Consider the following 17,887-nt stretch of genomic DNA (forward strand, 5'->3'; position numbering starts at 1 on the left):
AGGCTGGGGTGGAAGCCAGGGATGCTGGGGGTGGGGAGGATGGGCCAGATCTCCTGGGCTCTTCAGCAGAAGGCTTGATGTTTTAGAAAGAAGTCGCCGGACAGATGCCTTAGGACCCCAGGAGGAGGGCTCCAGAATGTGTGGGAAGGACAGAGAGGACTTGGGATCGTTTCTGTGGGCAGGAAGGGTAGCCCTTGATCGATGGAGTCTGTTTCTTGAAGCCATTCGCTCTGGTACCTAAGGAGTTGTTTTCTGGATCGTGGAAGGGGGAAGAGGTCAGTGGATCAAGCCCCCCCCCCCCTCCTTTGGCAGAGTGCTCGCTCTCGCGTTTGAGTCCTGCGGCACCTAAAGAATTGAGGACCACACACTCAGCTTGAGGAGGTCCGCATGCGTGCAAAAGCTTATACCCAATGCTCCCTCTAAGCTGTGGAGTCTCGTGAGCAAAAATTCTACTCCGTGAGCTACTGGCATTAAAGCTGTGAGCGAGCGATGTGGCTACTGCCTAAATTAGTTTGCTCTGGGGCCAGCCTTCCTGAGCTAAGACAAAAATGTGTGAGTCAGAGGCTAAAACCCCCCCCCCCCGTGAGCTAGTTCACACTGACTCAGCTTACAGGGAACACTGACCCTGAGTAAAGTTTGTTGGTCTTAGTGCCACTGGATTCAAACTTCGTCCTACTCCTTCAGACCAACACGGCTACCCACCCAAATCTCTCAAGGTTAGGTTTAGGGAAGAGGAGAGTGGGCAACTACAGCAGTGGAGTGGACACCCCAGGAAGCCATGAACAGGAGTGAAACGGCACATTTCCCGAGTCTGCTAAAAGGCAGGTGGGCAAGGCTGGGGCTCAGTGGTAGAGCACCTGCTTGGCATGCAGAAAGGCCCAGGTTCAATCCTTGGCATTGTTAGCCCAGGGACCTGGCGGTAGGTGATGTGTGTGCGCGAGAGAGTCGCTGACAGTACTGACCTTGATGCACCAAGGGTCTGAGTGAGTGTAAGGCAACGTCACAGGAGTCAGGTGAAAGATAGAGGGGAGATGTTGCTACTGTCGTTCAGACTCTCTTTAGCCATGGGACTGACTGGAATCGAAGACATCCTTGGCTAGTCCAGTAGCATTTTAGGGCACTGGTCAAAGAGATCTAGGAGCTGGCCGCAGACTCTGGATATTTTGGGCTAGTGGGCTAATGGGGGAGTGAGAGGCAGGACTCCTGGGCCCCCCGAGAGGTGTCGGATGGTTTGGAAGAGTAGTGCCAGTACCTCGGTCACCTGGCATAAGCCTGGGCTGCTGGTGGAAGTGGAGGCCGGTCCGGGAAGAATTGAGAACCGCAGCTTTGACTCCTCTTGCCTTAATGTCCTGAAACGAACTGAGGTCTGTGATGCTGACTTTGCGATTCAGGGATCCGTTCCCTGGGAATGATTATGGGAGGTGGGAGGGAAGGGGGATGATAATGCCTGCATTTGACAGGGTTGTGTTTTGAATTTTTTTGTGGTTGCTGGGTGGGACGGGCTACAGGGAAGGGGGGTTGGTACTCTCCCTTTTACACACACACCCCATTGAACCCTCTCCTACGGTGTGGGTCTCCCAAGGTTATACTTACCCTAACACCCGGCCTTGTAGCACCCGGGTGTGATGTATCATAGACTTCTCCCTCCTCCTGCCGCACCCCACCCCCACACTTATCTGGGAGAGAACCCAGGAGTTCCATTTTCCAAGGACCTCACCTCTGGCCTGTAATGGCCACCAGTTCTAGAACCCTCAGCAACTCCTGAGCCAAGAGGCATAGCTCCCAGCCCTTCTAGAGGCCTACCCAAATCCCCTCCTCATCCTCCAGAGCCCAGCCCGGTTCTGGATCCCTGCTCTACAGTCCAGCTTGGTTCCTGGTCCAAGAGGCCGTTGCTTCCACGCCCCTGTCTCATTCTGTCCCATAGAGCCCATCAGGATATGAGGTCCCCGCTCTAGAGCCCAGTTGGGTTCTCTGATGGGAGGATCAGTCCCTGACATTGTAGAAACCCTGCCCCCGTCTCCCACACGTCGTCGAGCGTCTGGTTCTAGAACCCAGCTCTAGAACCCAGCCTGGTCCTTTTGTTCCTTTCCTCTGGTGAAAAGACTGGCTCTCCATGCCCACCTGCACTTTAAAACCCAGAACCCAGGAATCCTGGATCACAACTTTCCACTCCTCTTTTCCCCCGTACCTCCCTTGCCCAGGAAGAAACTGTACCTCTAGGAAACCTCACTCTGTGGGCAGGAACTCTGGAGATGAATGTAAACCAACCCTGTGTGGCCTAAGCCCACCCTTTGGCGCTCAGGCAGGTCTGCCTAAGTTTTCCAGACACACACTCCCCCCCCCCTTGTATCTCCCTCTACTGAACCCCCTTGTCCTGGGCCGGAGGCCCATTCTTTGCCTCCAATGCCTGTGCAGAGCAACTAATGTAATTTAATGATTTTATTTGCAAATATAAACTCTATGGGATACAGAGGCCGCTCCTAGGTGCTTTTACATTTATGGTGTCTACGTGTCAGAGCAAGAGAGCATGTGGAGTGTGCAATTCAATGTCTTCCGAAAGCAAGAGGTGTGGGTGAGGCGTTCTGCGAGGGTCCGCCTTGGTTTTGCCCATTTCTTCTTCTGCACCATCATCACTCCAAATGACTGTGAAAGGCAGCCGGGTTTTGTTTTTGTCTGCTTCGCAGTCACAGGATCCGCCCCACACCCGCATTCTTGATGGTTACAATACTCTGTCCTTTTTTTGCAAGCTAACCAGGGTTTAGCCCTGACAAGTATTTGGAAGGGCGCCCCCCAAGGACGTCCAGGGTCATAGCTCAGAGGCAGGCAATGGCAAACCACCTCTGAATGTCTCTTGCCTTGAAAACCCGACCAGGTTGCCATAAGTCAGCTGAGATTGGATGGTGCTTTCCATCACCACCAGTTAAACACAAACCAGACCATTTTGGTAAAAAAAAAAAAAAAATTGGGGGGAGTATTTGAAGTCCTGTACAATATTTATCCTGCTGTTCCTCCAAGAAGGTCAGAATGGCATACGTAAGCCTTCCTTCCCTAGTGTATTCTCCAATAACCCTGTGAGGTAGTAGAACAAAGCAGGAGTCAAGTCGTAAGACCAAGAAGGTTTTTTTCAGAATGTCAGCTTTCGTGTGCTAGAAGCACACTTCATCAGACAATAGGATGGAATGGCAAGCAGTCCTAAATATAGAGAAAGTGGGCAGTGAGTATGCAAAGTCATGGAAATGTTTTTTTAGCAGATTAAAAGAATCACAAATTGGGGTCTAGTTTCTAGTGTTTGTTAGTTTGTGTTGACAAGTCAACACAACACTGTCCTTGTCTGATGAAGTGTGCTTCTAGCGCATGAAAGCTTACATTCTGAATAAAACTTTAAAGGTGTAACTTGACTCCTGCTTTTCAACTGCTTCAGTCCAACATGGCTGCCCACCTGGATCTACCTGTGAGGTAGGTTAGGCTGTGACTGGCCAAAGGTAATCTAGCAAACTCCAGAACAGAAGAGGGATTTGAATGCAGCTCTCCCAGCCTGCTTCTCCAGCCCCTGCACCACACAGGCATTTCTAAACGTGACATCAGCTCACATTCAAATACGGATCTCTCTTATGAGGAACGGGGCTTGATCTTCTGGTTCACGTTGCTTGTTTAAGATAGGTCTGCCTCATCTGACATCCTGACTCTGGGGACACAAGGAGTTAAGGGCTCCTATTCCCCTGGCAGAACTACAGTTCCCAGAATTCCTTGGAAGGAAGCCAACTTACGTCCACTGGGTTTTGCACTCTGGGTGCACATCCAAGGGAAGCAGAGGTTGGTGTCTCCTTCAGAGCGTTCTAGAAGGTCCTGATTCTGCCTTGAGTACACTCAAGCCCAGGGTGTTTTGTGTAGCAGGAATTCCTTTGCATTTTAGGCCACACCCTACCTGATGTAGCCAGTAAGCCTCGTAACAAGAGCCCTATAAGCTCTTGGAGGACTGGCATACATCAGGTGTGTGGCCTAATATGCAAAGGAGTTCCTGCTACAAAAAAAGCCCTGTTCAAGCCTATGGGTGTGACTGAACAAACCACTGCTCAACGCACAATGTTTACAGGAAGGACACCAAATTATCCCGGATTGGACCCCAAAATTAATCACACAAAGATGCCTTTTACTGAGTCAGACCATTAATCTATCAGGGTCAATCTTGTCTGCTCTGAATGGCAATGGCTCTCCAGGGTCTTAAGCAGAGGGTTTTCCCCATTACCTTTTACCTGATCCTTTTAGCTGGAGATGCCGGGGATAGAATCTGGGACTTCCTGCATGCCTGGCAGGGGCTCTGTTACTGAGCCACAACTCCACACTTTCAACGCCACGTTCCCAAGGAGATTGGCAGGGAAATGGGAAGTTCCCAGTAGCCCAGCCTTTCAGGCAGATGCACTAAATATTAAGGCCATCGCTCCCCCCGCCAGCAGTTCCACAGCTACCTGCACACCTTGGGGGAATGATGAGTGTTGCCATTCATCTGGACCCAGCTCTGTCACTCCAGAGCCAAGACTGTTGCCTTTGGGGGTGCCGCTGTGTGGGCCGTGCCCCGTAGCTGTCCCTCTTAACGGCAAATGAAGTCAATCGAGTGATACAATTAAAGCTCTGTGCTGCCGTGGAAAGCTCTGCTTGTTGGTTCCAGCAGAGGAGTGGACCAAGCGGGCTTTTCATTTGATCAGCCGGCATCTGACCAGACGAGCATCTCTGCCTGCTCGGTGGATCCAAAGATCGGGCTGTCGAAACCCAAAGATAGAAGAGAATGTGAGAATGCATCTTGTCCAGCAGCAGCGGCCAAGAAGATGCAACACAATGATGGGGGGGCGGGGGATGCAATCCTCCCAGCGTGGACGTCATAACTCGCTTGTGATCAGGAACCATCAGGGCTGGAACAGTGCTGTGGCCGCATGTGCTGAGCCACGAGAGCCCTGGATCATGGTGTTCCCTGGGCATTCCTGAGTGATTCCTAGGCTCTACGTTGACCCTGTCCATCCAGGACAGCCATTCTTCCCTCCCAGCCTAGAAGGATTATGAAGATGTCTCAGCTGACCTGGGACATTTTGTGGGCAACCGCAGCATCCACAGTGCCTGGCTGATGTACCATAAATGACTTCTGGCTCCTGGCTCTCACACTGGCTGACTGAAGCCCAGGACCGATGTTCACGTCTTCACTCCCTTTATTTTACTTAATACATGGGACATCTTTGCTCTGGTATTTCTGAAGTGTGCAACCAGAGTTTTTGCAAGAGAGTTTTTTTTGTAAAAAGGAAGTCCAGGGAGTTACCAGACAAACAAGGGGGCAGGGGGACAAAACCTGGGGAGAGGTCCTTGGTACCAATAAGCTGGGCAAGGGAGGGGATTAGGTTTCAGATGATGGTGCCAAGAGGGCTGCTTCAAGCAAAGTGCCTTATAATGGGTCAGATCCTGTGGCCAGCTTTTACACTCAATATTGCTCAATAGCCCTCCCTTCTACAGCCTCTGTTCCACACGTCTTTGATCCCCCTGATTCCCAACACAGCCTTTTTGGGGTGGTCAAAAGAGAACCCTTTCTTTACCAGAAAAACTGGTTGAGTCTACCTAATTTGTTCTTGTCTTTTCCAATGGTCTTGAATCGATGTGTCTGCATGCTCAGGTAAGTTGTAGGGTTCTATCGCTGGGTTGCAAGCTGTTGTGATTGATACTTTTTGGCTGCTTTTCGGAAGGAGGTACCGCTACAGTGTATGCCAAAGACCCACCCAATGAGGAAACCTCAGATACTCTGTGCAGTATTCCGGTGCACAAAACGTTCCCTTGAGAAGAAGGCACAGTCGCTATGGCAAGGGTAGCGGTAGGGGCGAACGCAAAATCTCTTCTTGGAGGCCATGCTCCCTCTCAGCCAACCGGGGAAGTTCCCCTCACCAGTCCAAAATCTGCCAGCGTTTGAGCTAAAGCATCCCAAGACTTAGCCCAGAATCTCTCTGCAGGGCCAGGCCAGGGAGCCTATGCAGCGATAAGAAGGGCAAGTACATCTGCATTTCATTCATCCCGTAAGAAACACAGTGAACTTTTACTTATTTAGCATGGGGTGAAATGCCTTGAGCCGTAGGGCCCCCCTCCCTTTACAAAATTACACCCCCTTCCCTGGAACAGCCTACCGTCCAAATGTAGGATTGGATCCAGCCAGCTCTTCTGCTGTTGACAAAGGGGAGCCCTTTTACATCATAAAAAAGGCTATGAAGATCATGGAACTTACATGAAGAAATCTACATGAAGGGGACTGTAGTAATGAGATTAATGTGGCAAGATTTACTAGGGGGAAATGCCTGGATCCAACCTATTGCGTGTGGAAGGCAGTACCTTGAATTGCCTCTAGGGGGCACTTGCTCCCCATATTTGCTAACCCAAGAGAACCAGATGAGATGCAGACTTCCAGGAAACTCGGTTGGGTTGGATCCTACCCCGTCCAGTCTGCTGGAGACGGCAGCAGGCTAGGCATTCTCTTCTAAAAATCACACAAAAGACAGGCGGACAGGCCAGCAACATGTTTGGGCTGCTGACTCTCCCCTAGATTTCACAGTCTCTCCAAATTGATGACATCCTAGGAATCATTGAGGGTCTCCAGCAAACGCTGCCGGGCCAACACCCTCCGGAGGTGCATGCGATAGTCCTCCATCACCAGATCGTCCCATCGTCTCAGTGGGAAGTGATCTTGGTCCACCGTCAGGCCTGTGTGCAGGAGCTGGTTCCGGGTTCGGAAATCTGACACTTTGAGCAGCCACCTATGTGGGGAGATTGCAAAGCAGGGCTTGTTTTGTAGCAGGAACTCCTTTGCATATTAGGCCACACACCCCGATGTAGCCAATCCTCCAAGAGCATACAGGGCTCTTAGTACAGAGCCTACTGTAAGCTCCAGGAGGATTGGCTACATCAGGGGTGTGTGGCCTAATATGCAAAGGAGTTCCTGCTACCAAAAAAAGGGAAAACCCTGCATGAGATGAGGTGGGGACAGTGAGGTGGCAGGTCTGGCCTTATCATCATTCAGACAGAGCACTGCCGCTGTCTCCCGGTGGCCCGAGATCCAACAAGTGCCAAATTAATTGAAAACGCTGGCACCAGGCCCAGCAGAGAAAGCAATGGCAGGGACAGATATGCTGACAATAGGCAGGAAAACGGCCTGCAAGGAGATGGATTCGGAATATGATTTCTTTGCTGGGGATCTTTTTGTGCCGCCTCTTTGGAGTCCTGACAGAGGGAGTGTACAAATGACAGACCCACAATGTCATTAAAAGGAAGCCACTGGGCAGCCTTCTGGTATGTTCCCTGACGTCCCCCCAAAATTACAGTTGATCCCTAGACTACAGAGATCAGTTCCCCTGGAGGACATGGGAACTTTGCAAGAGGGCTCTATGGTATCACACCTCTGCAGAGCAACTTCGCGCCCCAAACTCCATCCTCCCTAGGCTTCCCCCCCACACACACTGCCAAATCACCAAGAATTACCCAACCCAGAGTCCTCAACCCTACAAGTAGCACTGTTTCCCTCCAATACACGTATATTTGGGGGTCCACCTGTTCTATTGAGCAACAACTGGGGCTGGGGCATTAGGGTTGCCAAACGTGACTCAAGAAATATCTGGGGACTTTGGGGGTGGAGCCAGGAGCAAGGGTGTGACAAGCACGACTGAACTCCAAAGGGAGTTCTGGCAATTGCATTTAATGGGACTGCTCACCTTTTAAACGCCTTCCCTTCATTTGGAAATAATGAAGGATAAGGGCACCTTCTTTTAAGGGCTCATAGAATTGGTCCCTCTGGTCTAATCTTTTTGAAGCTTGGGGGGGGGGGGTGTTTTGAGGAGAGGCACCTGATGCTATACTGAAAATTTGGTGACTCTACTTCAAAACACAGCCCGCCCTCCAGAGCCCCAGATACCCACAGATCAATTCTCCATTACACTCTATGGGAATTGGTCTCCATGGGGTATAATGGAATACCCAGCAGACATTCAAATCACCACCATCACGCACTTTCTGACAACTCTGAAGCAGGGGGAGGGCCTCCAAACCAGGAGATCTCTTGCCCCCCAACGGGGAATTTTGTGCAACCAAAAAATATTAACGCGGATAATGGAGCAGGGTTAAAAGTATAGACCTCCGCGTAAACCAGCCTCCGAAGTATACAAAATATTTTTACTAAGGCTATAATAATTGAAAAGAAGCAATTCAGTAGACAATCCAATTGTACAAAAATAGATATTAAAGGCACATCCCTGGACCACCCAAAGTCAAGAAACCACAAATCAATGCCCAATTTTCATACAAAGGGTGCCGGTAAAGATTCCAATGATGCAGTCCATAACGGAGACCAAAACTCCAAACTTCTTTGTACATCAAGGCAAGAATTGGTCCGCTATGTGGTCGTACTTGATCCCATGTTTCGCTGTTGCTTTAAAAAGCTTCCGAAGCTTTTCACATCACAATTCCAACTGTTGGAGACAGTTATGGGCTGCATCATTGGAATCTTTACCGGCACCCTTTGTATGAAAATTGGACATTGATTTGTGATTTCTTGACTTTGGGTGGTCCGGGGATGTTCCTTTAATATCTATTTTTGTACAATTGGATTATCTACTGAATTGCTTCTTCTCAATTATTATAGCCTTAGTAAAAATACTTTGTATACTTTGGAGGCTGGTTCTCGCAAAGGTCTATGCCTTTAACCCTGCCCCAAAGGGGGATTGGCAACCCTATGGTGTATCAGGAGGTTACTGCTATGCTGGGCAGCTTGGGGAGGCCTAACCTGTTCTTCCGTCCGGCTGTTCCGCAGATCACATTGATGTTCTCGAACTGGATGCTACACAAGAGGCCTGCCTCAAAGGCATTAGGAATGGCTGCCTCAACAGCTGCGAGGACCTCAGCATGGTTCATCTCCTTTTCAGGCTGTGGGGAAAGGCATAGCTCATCAGTCAGCTTTTGTTTCCACCCTCCCTCCAAAAAAGCCCCCATATGGCCACCAAGCGTGACTTCCTCTACATGATGTGGCAGAATTCTATCAGCTCCTTTGCATATTAGGCCACACAGCCCTGATGTAGCCAATCCTCCAAGAGCTTACAAGGCCTAATATGCAAATGAGCTCCTGCTAGATCTCCACCCCTGCATGGAAGTAAAAGAACCTGCTTCCATAGCCTTATGCTGAATTAAGGACTTGTATGCAGAGTTCCGCACTTAGGTTTAGAGAGGTTCATGAGTGTGCCTGAACAGAGGTGGAGATGGGGGAAGGAGGTGAAAAAGGTAAAGGTGTGCAAGCATCGAGTCGTTTCTGACCCATGGAGTGATGTCACACGTTTTCTTAGCAGACTTTTTGTGGGGTGGTTTGCCATTGCCTTCCCCAGTCATCTACACTTTCCCCCTAGCAAGCTGGGTCCTTGTTTTACCGACCTCGGAAGGATGGAAGGCTGAGTCAACTTTGAGCTGGCTACCTGAACCCAGCTCTCGCTCCCACCTCTCACTGAAGTACACTGAGAATGCACTCCAGATATGCACAGTTGCTGTATATGAACAGGAAACAATGTACATATTTTACGTGTACATACAGTTTTGGTATGTGCAAACCAGATGCCTGGAAAATTGAGTGGTTGGATTGCTTATATGTGCATGCATTGTCCTTTTGGACAACATGGCAATTGCATGTATTGAGAGGATCTATGCACAGATGTCAGGCTCCTGGCATGCATGGATGTAATGTCTGAAAAGAGCTGGGGGTTGTATACGGCACAATCTTGAAGTCCTCGCCCTACCTTCTACACACACACACAAACATACACCCCTTGGCCACATGCCACAAAGTTTCCTTCCCAGCACTGAAACACAACTGACCAGGATCTCCATACAAAGACAAAGGGGCCGGGCCACTGGAGGCCTGGGGAACTTCCGGATACAAGGCATCTCCATGTCCAGAGCCTCATATTCAGCGATGATTTTCTTCAAGTATTGACGCCTGTGGGGAGGGAGAAGACCAGGAAGAAGAGAGCTGAAAGGGAGATGCCTCCATGCTACTCTGAATGAACATTACATCCCTGCCACAGATGGAACTGGTTTTCCTTCCTTGCCATGAAATTGTACTTCAGTGAGAGGTGGGAGCGAGAGCTGTTAGAGAATGTTTTGCTGCTTCTCCAGACTACAGTTCCCAGGATCCAGGGCTTTTTTGTAGAAGGAACTCCTTTGCATATTAGGCCACACACCGCAGATGTAGCCAATCCTCCTGGAGCTTATATAGGCCCTGTACTAAGAGCCCTGTAAGCTCTTGGAGGATTGGCTTCATCAGGGGTGTGTGGCCTGATATGCAAAGGAATTCCTGCTACAAAAAAGCCCTGCTGTTGTATCCTTTAAAGGGAGCCTTGATGGTTCAAACAATATGAAACAAATATCAGTTTTTGTATCAAAGCCCACCATTTCTGAAAACATTTCAGGAAGCTTGCTGTAGCCATGACACAAGGAAGCACCACCAATACAAATGCAGAGTTTTTACCTGCAGCAGATGACTCCTATATCATCCAAAGCAGTGAAAGATGCACATTTTGGACTGGGACTGCAACCTGTTCAATATTTTCTTTGAATGTGCACTTGTTTGTGCTCTGTCTTGCCAACAGGTTTCCTGACATGATGGCAAACCAGAACGGGTCAGTTTGCAATTAGAAAATAGAAGCGACAGGTTTAAAGCCAGCAGCTGAGACAACGATAAATGACAGCCATAAACGCAATAAACAACAAGGAAATAAAAATTTCCCCATTGGATGCTTTACAAAGTGCTGCCAACCAAGCAGAAAAGTGATCCTACAGATGCTGAGTAGGATCCAGGAAGCTTTTTCCTCTCAGTCTCGCCCAACTCCCCTCCTCATTACACACACACACCCCCCCACACACACACAACCCACTTGGCTTTTGTGCATGCAGATCTCCCTGCATAGCCTGACCCAGCCAGGTTTCCGGGAGGGGGGGAGGGGAAGAAGAAGGAGGAGGAGGAGACGGAGATGGAGATAGAGACTGGATGTATACCTCACCCTTCATCACTCAGAGTTTCAGAGCAGCTTCCAATCTCTTTCCCTTGCTCTCCCCACAACAGACACCCCATGAGGTAGGTGGGGCTTAGAGAGCTCTGAGAGAACTGTGGCTCAGCCAAGGTCACACCAGCAGCTGCATTTGGAGAAGGAGTGGGAATTCAAATCCGGCTCTCCCAGATTAGAGACTGCTGCTTTTAGCCTCTACACACCAAACTGGCTCTTAACTCCTATGCAAACAGGAGGGGCTGGCCCCCTTTCCAGCCAGCAGGAACTACTCACGAGGTTTTACGGGGTGGTGGGCAGGGCTGTTCCAGTTCTAGGAAAGGGGAGGAGGTTCTCTCTTCGGTCTCCAGCACAGATGGGGCTGCAGGGAGGAAGGGCTATTAGTATTCAGCTCTGAAGCCACTTTTTAAAAAAGGGAATGAGGTACAGTGGTTAGTGTGCAAGAAGACTAAGGCGAGGAGAACTGGGTTCAAATCCCTTCTTTGTCATGAAGCTTGCTGGTAACCTTGGGCCAGTACTCTTTCACCCTAACCTACCTCGCAGGGTTGTTGTGAAAAGGCTTACAGGGATGACCAAAGTGATGCTTTTGACATCCATGGCATGAAATGCTTCAGCTGCCCATGTCCATACATTACGCCTTAATTAAAGAGATAAGATGATTTTCTTCAGGCCTGTTGGCAACCCTAATAAGGAGAGCCCTGTTGCTCAGACCAAAGACTGGGGCTGCCAATATTCAGGTGGTGGTTGGAGATCTCCCGTTATTACAGGTGATCTCCAGGCAACAGAGATCATCTCACCTGGAGAAAACAGCCACTTTGGAAAGCGACTCCATGTCATAATTTATGTCAGATCCGGCTCTTATAACAAATGAGCCTGACACCCCTGATTTAGTGTGTGTGTGTGTGTGTGCTCAAGAGTTGCAGCTGGAAGTCCTGGAAGCAGGACAGGGGTTGGCTATTTTAAACACTGGCCATCCAGGCTGTGCCTTGATGGGGTTGAACTGGAGGGTGGTGAGCAACAGAGCAGCTCCTTCTCCATTTCAATGTTGCCTTGCTGGAGGGTTGCCAGATCCAGGCTGAGTAGCTCCTGGAGATCTGGGGATAGAGTCCGGGGAGGGCAGGGACCTCAGCAGGGTCCAATGCCATACATCCCACCTTCCAAGGCATTTCCTCCAGGGGATCTGGCAATCAGCTGTCATTCTGGGGGGTCCCCAGGTCCCACCTGGAGGCTGGCATCCCTACCTCCCCCATGGACTGCTTGTGGCCTGGAGTCAGGGATCAAGAATGATCCTCCTCCTCTCCTCCATCCCTGCAGTGTCTTGGCTGTCTTGCCCTCTGGCTCCCCTCCTCCTAGTTTCATTTTTCTGGGTTTTTTTCCTGGCATCCTTTCAAACTCAACTCTGTTTGACTGGATAATTATGTTAAAAACCTTGCACTGGCAGCAGCATCTTCTCAAGTGATGGTGCAGGAGAAAAGCGAGGGGAGGGGAGAGTAAAGAGAGAGGGGAGTGCTGAACAGTCCCTAACCACAAGGAGGAGGGGAGTGGCCACCAGGGAGGAGGATTCGGCCTGTCCAGATCTTTACCTGACTCCCAGTTGTTGCTGGAACTTGACCGCAACTTGGAACCTTCGGTCTCATCTTCCTGCATCCTTGGAGAGAGTGAAAAATCAGAGCTGGGTTGACACACGAGTGATTGTGAGTGGCCTGTAAAAACAAAAAATAGCCCTGTCAGAAGAATACGCATTTGGGGGAAGGTAATGCCCTGGGGCCTCTTCAGCGTGACACAGCACAGGACTTTGACACGTCATAGGGTTGCCAGTCTCCAGGTGGGGCCTGGAGATCTCCCACTTTTACAGCTGATCTCCAGACTACAAAAAACAACTCCCCTGGAGAAAATGTCTGCTTTGGAGGCTGGACTCTCTAGCATTGGACTCTGCGGAGGTCTTTCCCCTCCCTGAAGCCTGCCCTCTCCTGGCTCCATCCCCAACATCTCCAGGTATTTTCCAACCCAGAGCTGGCACCCCTACTTAATCCAGCCCTGGTAGTATCTTAAGCTTGATTTCTGTCTCCTCCACTCAAGCAACCTTGATTTTTGCAGAAGTCTTTTGCCCAAAACCTCTCTCTCTCTTTTTGTACTCACCTAAGTCAATCTTGAGATGTCTCCTGGAAAGGTAAAACAGGCATGCAAGACGTTTTAGATCCCAAAAGTGAGGTGGAAACTCCTAATTCTCCCAGTTCCTTCAGTTTTCACACCATTTGTAATGGGCAAGTGTGCCCCAAAGCAGCCCAGTGAAATTCAATCATCTTTCCATTTTACAGATGAGCAACCTGGAGCCGATTCACACATTACAGAGCATGCAGGTTGGGTCAGCCCCCACCCCTGTGCAACAGTCAGAGGTGAGTTGTGAGATCTCTCCGTCCCCATGCACATGGTGCCCAGTTCAGATCTGGCAATCAGGTTCAGCCTCCCCCCTTCTGTTTTCTCATAGGGTTGCCAACCTTCAGGTGGAGCCTTGAGACTCCCAGAATTACAATAACTCCAGACTACAGAGATCAGTTTTTTTCTCTGGAGCAAATGGTTGCTTTGGAGGATGGAGTCTACAGCATCATACTTTGCTGAGGCCCCTCCCCAAACCCTGCCCTTTCCCAGGCTCCACCCCCTCCCTACCCAATATCCAGGAATTCCCCAGCCCAGAACTGGCAACCCTGTAGCCCAACCTGAAACGGGGTGCGGTAGTCGGCCCACATGTATCCCAGGGAAGGAAAGCGAACCTGCAAATTGTGTCTGACTGTTCTACAGGGCGGGTCCTCCAGACTTCATGTTTGGACTCCATGACATGGAAATCAGCCAATTGGCAAAGGGAGATGCTGTCTTCTCCAAAAGCTTCTGATTGGAGAACACATCACATTTCCCCTTGGGGATACCAAGGCAATTGCAAACAACTTGCCTCTGTGCAACTGATCCCCCCTCCCCACCTCATGCTTGGAAGTCCTCATCATGTGGAAGATAAAAGCCATGGCTCTGGGAATCTGCCACATTCTCAGCAGCCAGGAGGGAGTCTGTGGAGACTAGGCTTGCCAATCCCCTGTTGGGTATTAAAAAATCCAGAAGAGGACACGGTAGTAAGCAGGGCTTTTTGGTAGGAAAACCCCACCAGGAACTCATTTACATATTAGGCCACACCCCCTGACATCACCATTATTTCACACAGGGCTTTTTTGTAGAAAAAGCGCCATAGGAACTCATCTGCATAGTAGGCCACACCCCTGATGCCAAGCCAGCCGGAACTGCATTCCTGTGTGTTCCTGCTCAAAAAAAATACCCTGGTAGTAAGCAAACGAATAACCCAATTGACCTCATCATGAAAAAATAAACATAACATTTCTAAACTTTAAACTCCAAAGTACTATCGAAATGTATTTAATAAAGGTATTCGAAAATCCACTTGTGTTATTTGTCAGTCATATGAATTCCACCATGTCACATAAAGCACTAAAGGAATTTTTTTTTTAGGTAGAGGCACCAAACTTTTAGCATAGCATCTGGAACCTCCCCTCACCTCCCCACCCCGGTCCAAGTTTCAAAAAGATTGAACCAGGGGGTCTAATTCTATGAGCCCCAAAAGAAGGCGCCCCCATCCTCCATTATTTCCAGGGAAGGGAAGGAATTTAAGAGGAACACGATCCCTTTAAATATGATGGTCAGAACTCCCTTTGAAGTTCAGTTGTGCTTGTCACAACCTTATTCCTGGCTCCACCCCCAAAGGTTCCTGGCTCCACCCCCCCACCCCCCCAAAGTCCCCAGATACTTCCTGATTTGGACCTGGCGACTCTAGTGGAGACTCTCCATAGCACGGCACTAGGTCACATGATACATACACCCAAATGTTATGGCAGGAAGGAGGATCAGCCCCTTTGGAAAGGTCACTGTTTCTCTTTCCAATCTCTCCTTGTCTTTAGCCTGTTGGTTGGAGAAACTGTCTGTTTTCCAGCAGGCCAACTGTAGTAATTCAAACCCACGTTCAAGATTCCAAACTGTGGTTCTGAAACTCCCCTGGAGAAGAGGAAGTTGTTAAGAGTTTCCAGCCTCCAGGTGAGGTTTGGAATTCTCATAGAATGACAACTGACCTCCATGCTACAAAGATCTGTTCCCCCGGAGGAAGCAGAAACTTTGGAAAGCAAACGCTAGAGTCTACTATAGAGTTCAGGAGCAACAGAAGTCCTAGACTTCCATCATATCCCTGCTGAGCTCCTTCCCCAAACTCTGCTTCCCCCATGCTTCACCTCTACATCCCCAGGATTTTCTCAAGCTGAAGTTTGTATTACAAGTTATTCTCCCTGGGGATAAAGAGGGGTCAACAACGAGGGTTGCCAGCTCACGGTTGGGAAATAACTGGAGGTTCTGGGGGGTGAAGCCTGAAGAGGGCGGGGTTTGGGGAGGAGAGGGACTTCAATGAGGTATAGGGTTGTCAGACCCGCCCCCCCGGTCAATAGTGGAGGATGGGGGGTAAGATTGCCAGGCCAAAGTTGGGAGTGAGACACTCCTGGAGAGTTGGGGATGGGGCCTGGGGAGGACAGGGGCCTCAGTGGGGTACACTGCCACAGAGTCCACCAAAGCAGCCATTGCTTCCAGGGAACTGATCTCTGTCATCCATGAGGACCCCCAGGTCCCACCTGGAAGCTGGCATCCCGAGGGATCCTGGAGTTTTCCTGGAATTACAACTGATCTCAGGACTATGGAGATCAGTTCTTCTGGAAGGGGGGGAATATCTGCTCAGGGGCTCTATGGCATTATACTCGATAGCAGGGGTGGCCAACGGTAGCTCTCCAGATGTTTTTTGCCTGCAACTCCCATCAGCCCCAGCCAGCATGGCCAATGGCTGGGGCTGATGGGAGTTGTAAGCAAAAAACATGTGGAGAGCTACCGGTCACCCCTATTCTGTAGCATTATACCCTACCCCCAACCCTCCCTCCCTCAACTCCAGGAATTTCCCAACCCAGAGCTGGCAATCCTAGCTGGGAGAACACATCTATTTCCTTCTTGGGTAACAACTCAAAGACACACACACCACTACAACCTCTAGAAAACCCCAACCAAGGGCCAGGGCCAGCCCTAGACTGTCTGGCACCCTCGGCAAGGTTTATTTCTGGTGCGCCCCCCCCCCCCACACTGATAATGTCAGCAAGTCACATGAAGGGTGCCCAATTTGGCACCCCCAGAAGGTTGGCACCCTAGGCAATTGCCTAGTTTGCCTAGTGGCAGGGCCGGCCCTATGCAGGACTGGCCCTAGACTGCCTGGCACCCTAGGCAAGGCTAACTTCTGGCACACACACACACACCGCACTGAGTCACATGGCGGGTGCCCAATTTGGTGCCCCCAAAAGGCTGCAACCCTAGGCAGTTGCCTAGTTTGCCGTGCGGCAGGGCCGGCCCTGCTCCTGAGGCCCCACCACCCAATCCTCAAGTATTTCCCAAGCTGGAGTTGGCAACCCTGTCTAATTTTTCACCTTGTACCAAGCAACAGCCTGTGTTCTATCGATGGAGTATAATTTCCTGGAGTGAATCTCTTTCCCTGCTGCCAGCTTTTCCTCTCACCCCTCTGTGCCGAAGCCAACTCGCATCTTGAAAGCCACATGTCGCAAATGTGGCATTAGCAGATTTGTGCCGAGGTGCACACACAGTGGAAGCGAAGGCTTCTCTGTGTGTTCAGCTCTCAAGTGGGCTTGCATTTGCCAGGCCATCGTTCAGCCCACTGCGGGTGGCACTAAAGGCACAATTGCACTTGCACAGTATCGGCAGATCGGGCCCACCCACCTGAACACATAAGCTGTTGCTCAGGGTGACAATATTTTTCAGGGTATCAATCAAGCAGTCTGCAAACCACACAACAGATTCCCTGTTCTGTGTTGCAGAGGATGCTGGGATTGAACTCATGGTGGCACTGTGTCCCAGCATCCTTTGCAGAACTGCAAGGGATCCTGGGGTTACATCTAAGATTGCCAGCCTCCAGGTGGAGCCCAGAGAGCTCCTGGAATTACATCTGGTCCCCAGTGATTTGCCTCCCTTCAGTTTGCCAGCTTCCAGGTGGTACCTGGAGATGTTCTGCTACTACAATTGACCTCCAAGTGACTGAGATCAGTTGCCCTGGAGAAAATGGCTGCTTTGGAGGGTAGACTGTATGGCAGGGGTGGCCAACGGTAGCTCTCCAGATGTTTTTTGCCTACAACTCCCATCAGCCCCAGCCAGCATGGCCAATGGCTGGGGCTGATGGGAATTGTAGGCAAAAAACCTCTGGAGAGCTACCCCTGCTGTACGGCATTATTCACTGTGGATGTCCCTCCCCTCTCCAAATCCTACCTTCTTCAGGCTCCACTCCCACAATCTCACTAACAACTATAATCTAGTGATTCAGCATATAAATAAAAGGTAAAGGTAGTCCCCTGTGCAAGCACCAGTCGTTTTCGACTCTGGGGTGATGTTGCTTTCACGTTTTCACAGCAGACTTTTTACGGGGTGGTTTGCCATTGCCTTCCCCAGTCATCTAAGCTTTCCCCCCAGCAAGCTGGGTACTCATTTTACTGACCTCGGAAGGATGGAAGGCTGAGTCAACCTGGAGCCGGCTACTTGAACCAGCTTCTGCTAGGATCAGTCGTGAGCAGAGGGCTCCGACTGCAGTACTGCAGCTTTACCAGTCTGCACCACCAGTCTTTACCAGTCTCTCTCAGCATATAAATACCTACCGTAATCCTAATATAAAGACAAATGTCCATTTACAAAAATACAGGTTTAAAAGTACAAATTATGCCCTGACCTGGATAGGCCAGGCA

The 17,887-nt window shown here is 50.1% G+C and overlaps 1 protein-coding gene across 1 annotated transcript; it reads right to left on the minus strand.

Annotated features, from left to right (window-relative positions):
• Window positions 1-6,579: 6,579 nt before the first annotated feature.
• Window positions 6,580-12,707, minus strand: C15H19orf81 (chromosome 15 C19orf81 homolog). Its single transcript, XM_060256459.1, has 5 exons — window positions 12,644-12,707; window positions 11,337-11,421; window positions 9,874-9,994; window positions 8,798-8,937; window positions 6,580-6,779 (listed from the first exon to the last, which is right to left on the minus strand). Exons 1-5 carry the CDS (start codon window positions 12,705-12,707, stop codon window positions 6,599-6,601), a joined length of 591 nt encoding a protein of 196 aa, XP_060112442.1. The 3' UTR covers window positions 6,580-6,598.
• Window positions 12,708-17,887: the final 5,180 nt, after the last annotated feature.

Source organism: Heteronotia binoei, chromosome 15 (genome assembly GCF_032191835.1).
Source record: "Heteronotia binoei isolate CCM8104 ecotype False Entrance Well chromosome 15, APGP_CSIRO_Hbin_v1, whole genome shotgun sequence".
Classification (NCBI taxonomy): domain Eukaryota; kingdom Metazoa; phylum Chordata; class Lepidosauria; order Squamata; family Gekkonidae; genus Heteronotia; species Heteronotia binoei.

Bases quoted from the DNA above. Each gene is read 5' to 3' on its own strand.
- C15H19orf81 (XM_060256459.1), bottom strand. From the start codon at position 12,707: ATGCAGGAAGATGAGACCGAAGGTTCCAAGTTGCGGTCAAGTTCCAGC. The intron at 9,995-11,336 runs GTGAGTAGTTCC...CCCTCCCCACAG, and splicing joins CCACCACCCCGTAAAACCTC to GCGTCAATACTTGAAGAAAA. The intron at 8,938-9,873 runs GTCAGTTGTGTT...CTTTCCCCACAG, and splicing joins GTCTTTGTATGGAGATCCTG to CCTGAAAAGGAGATGAACCA.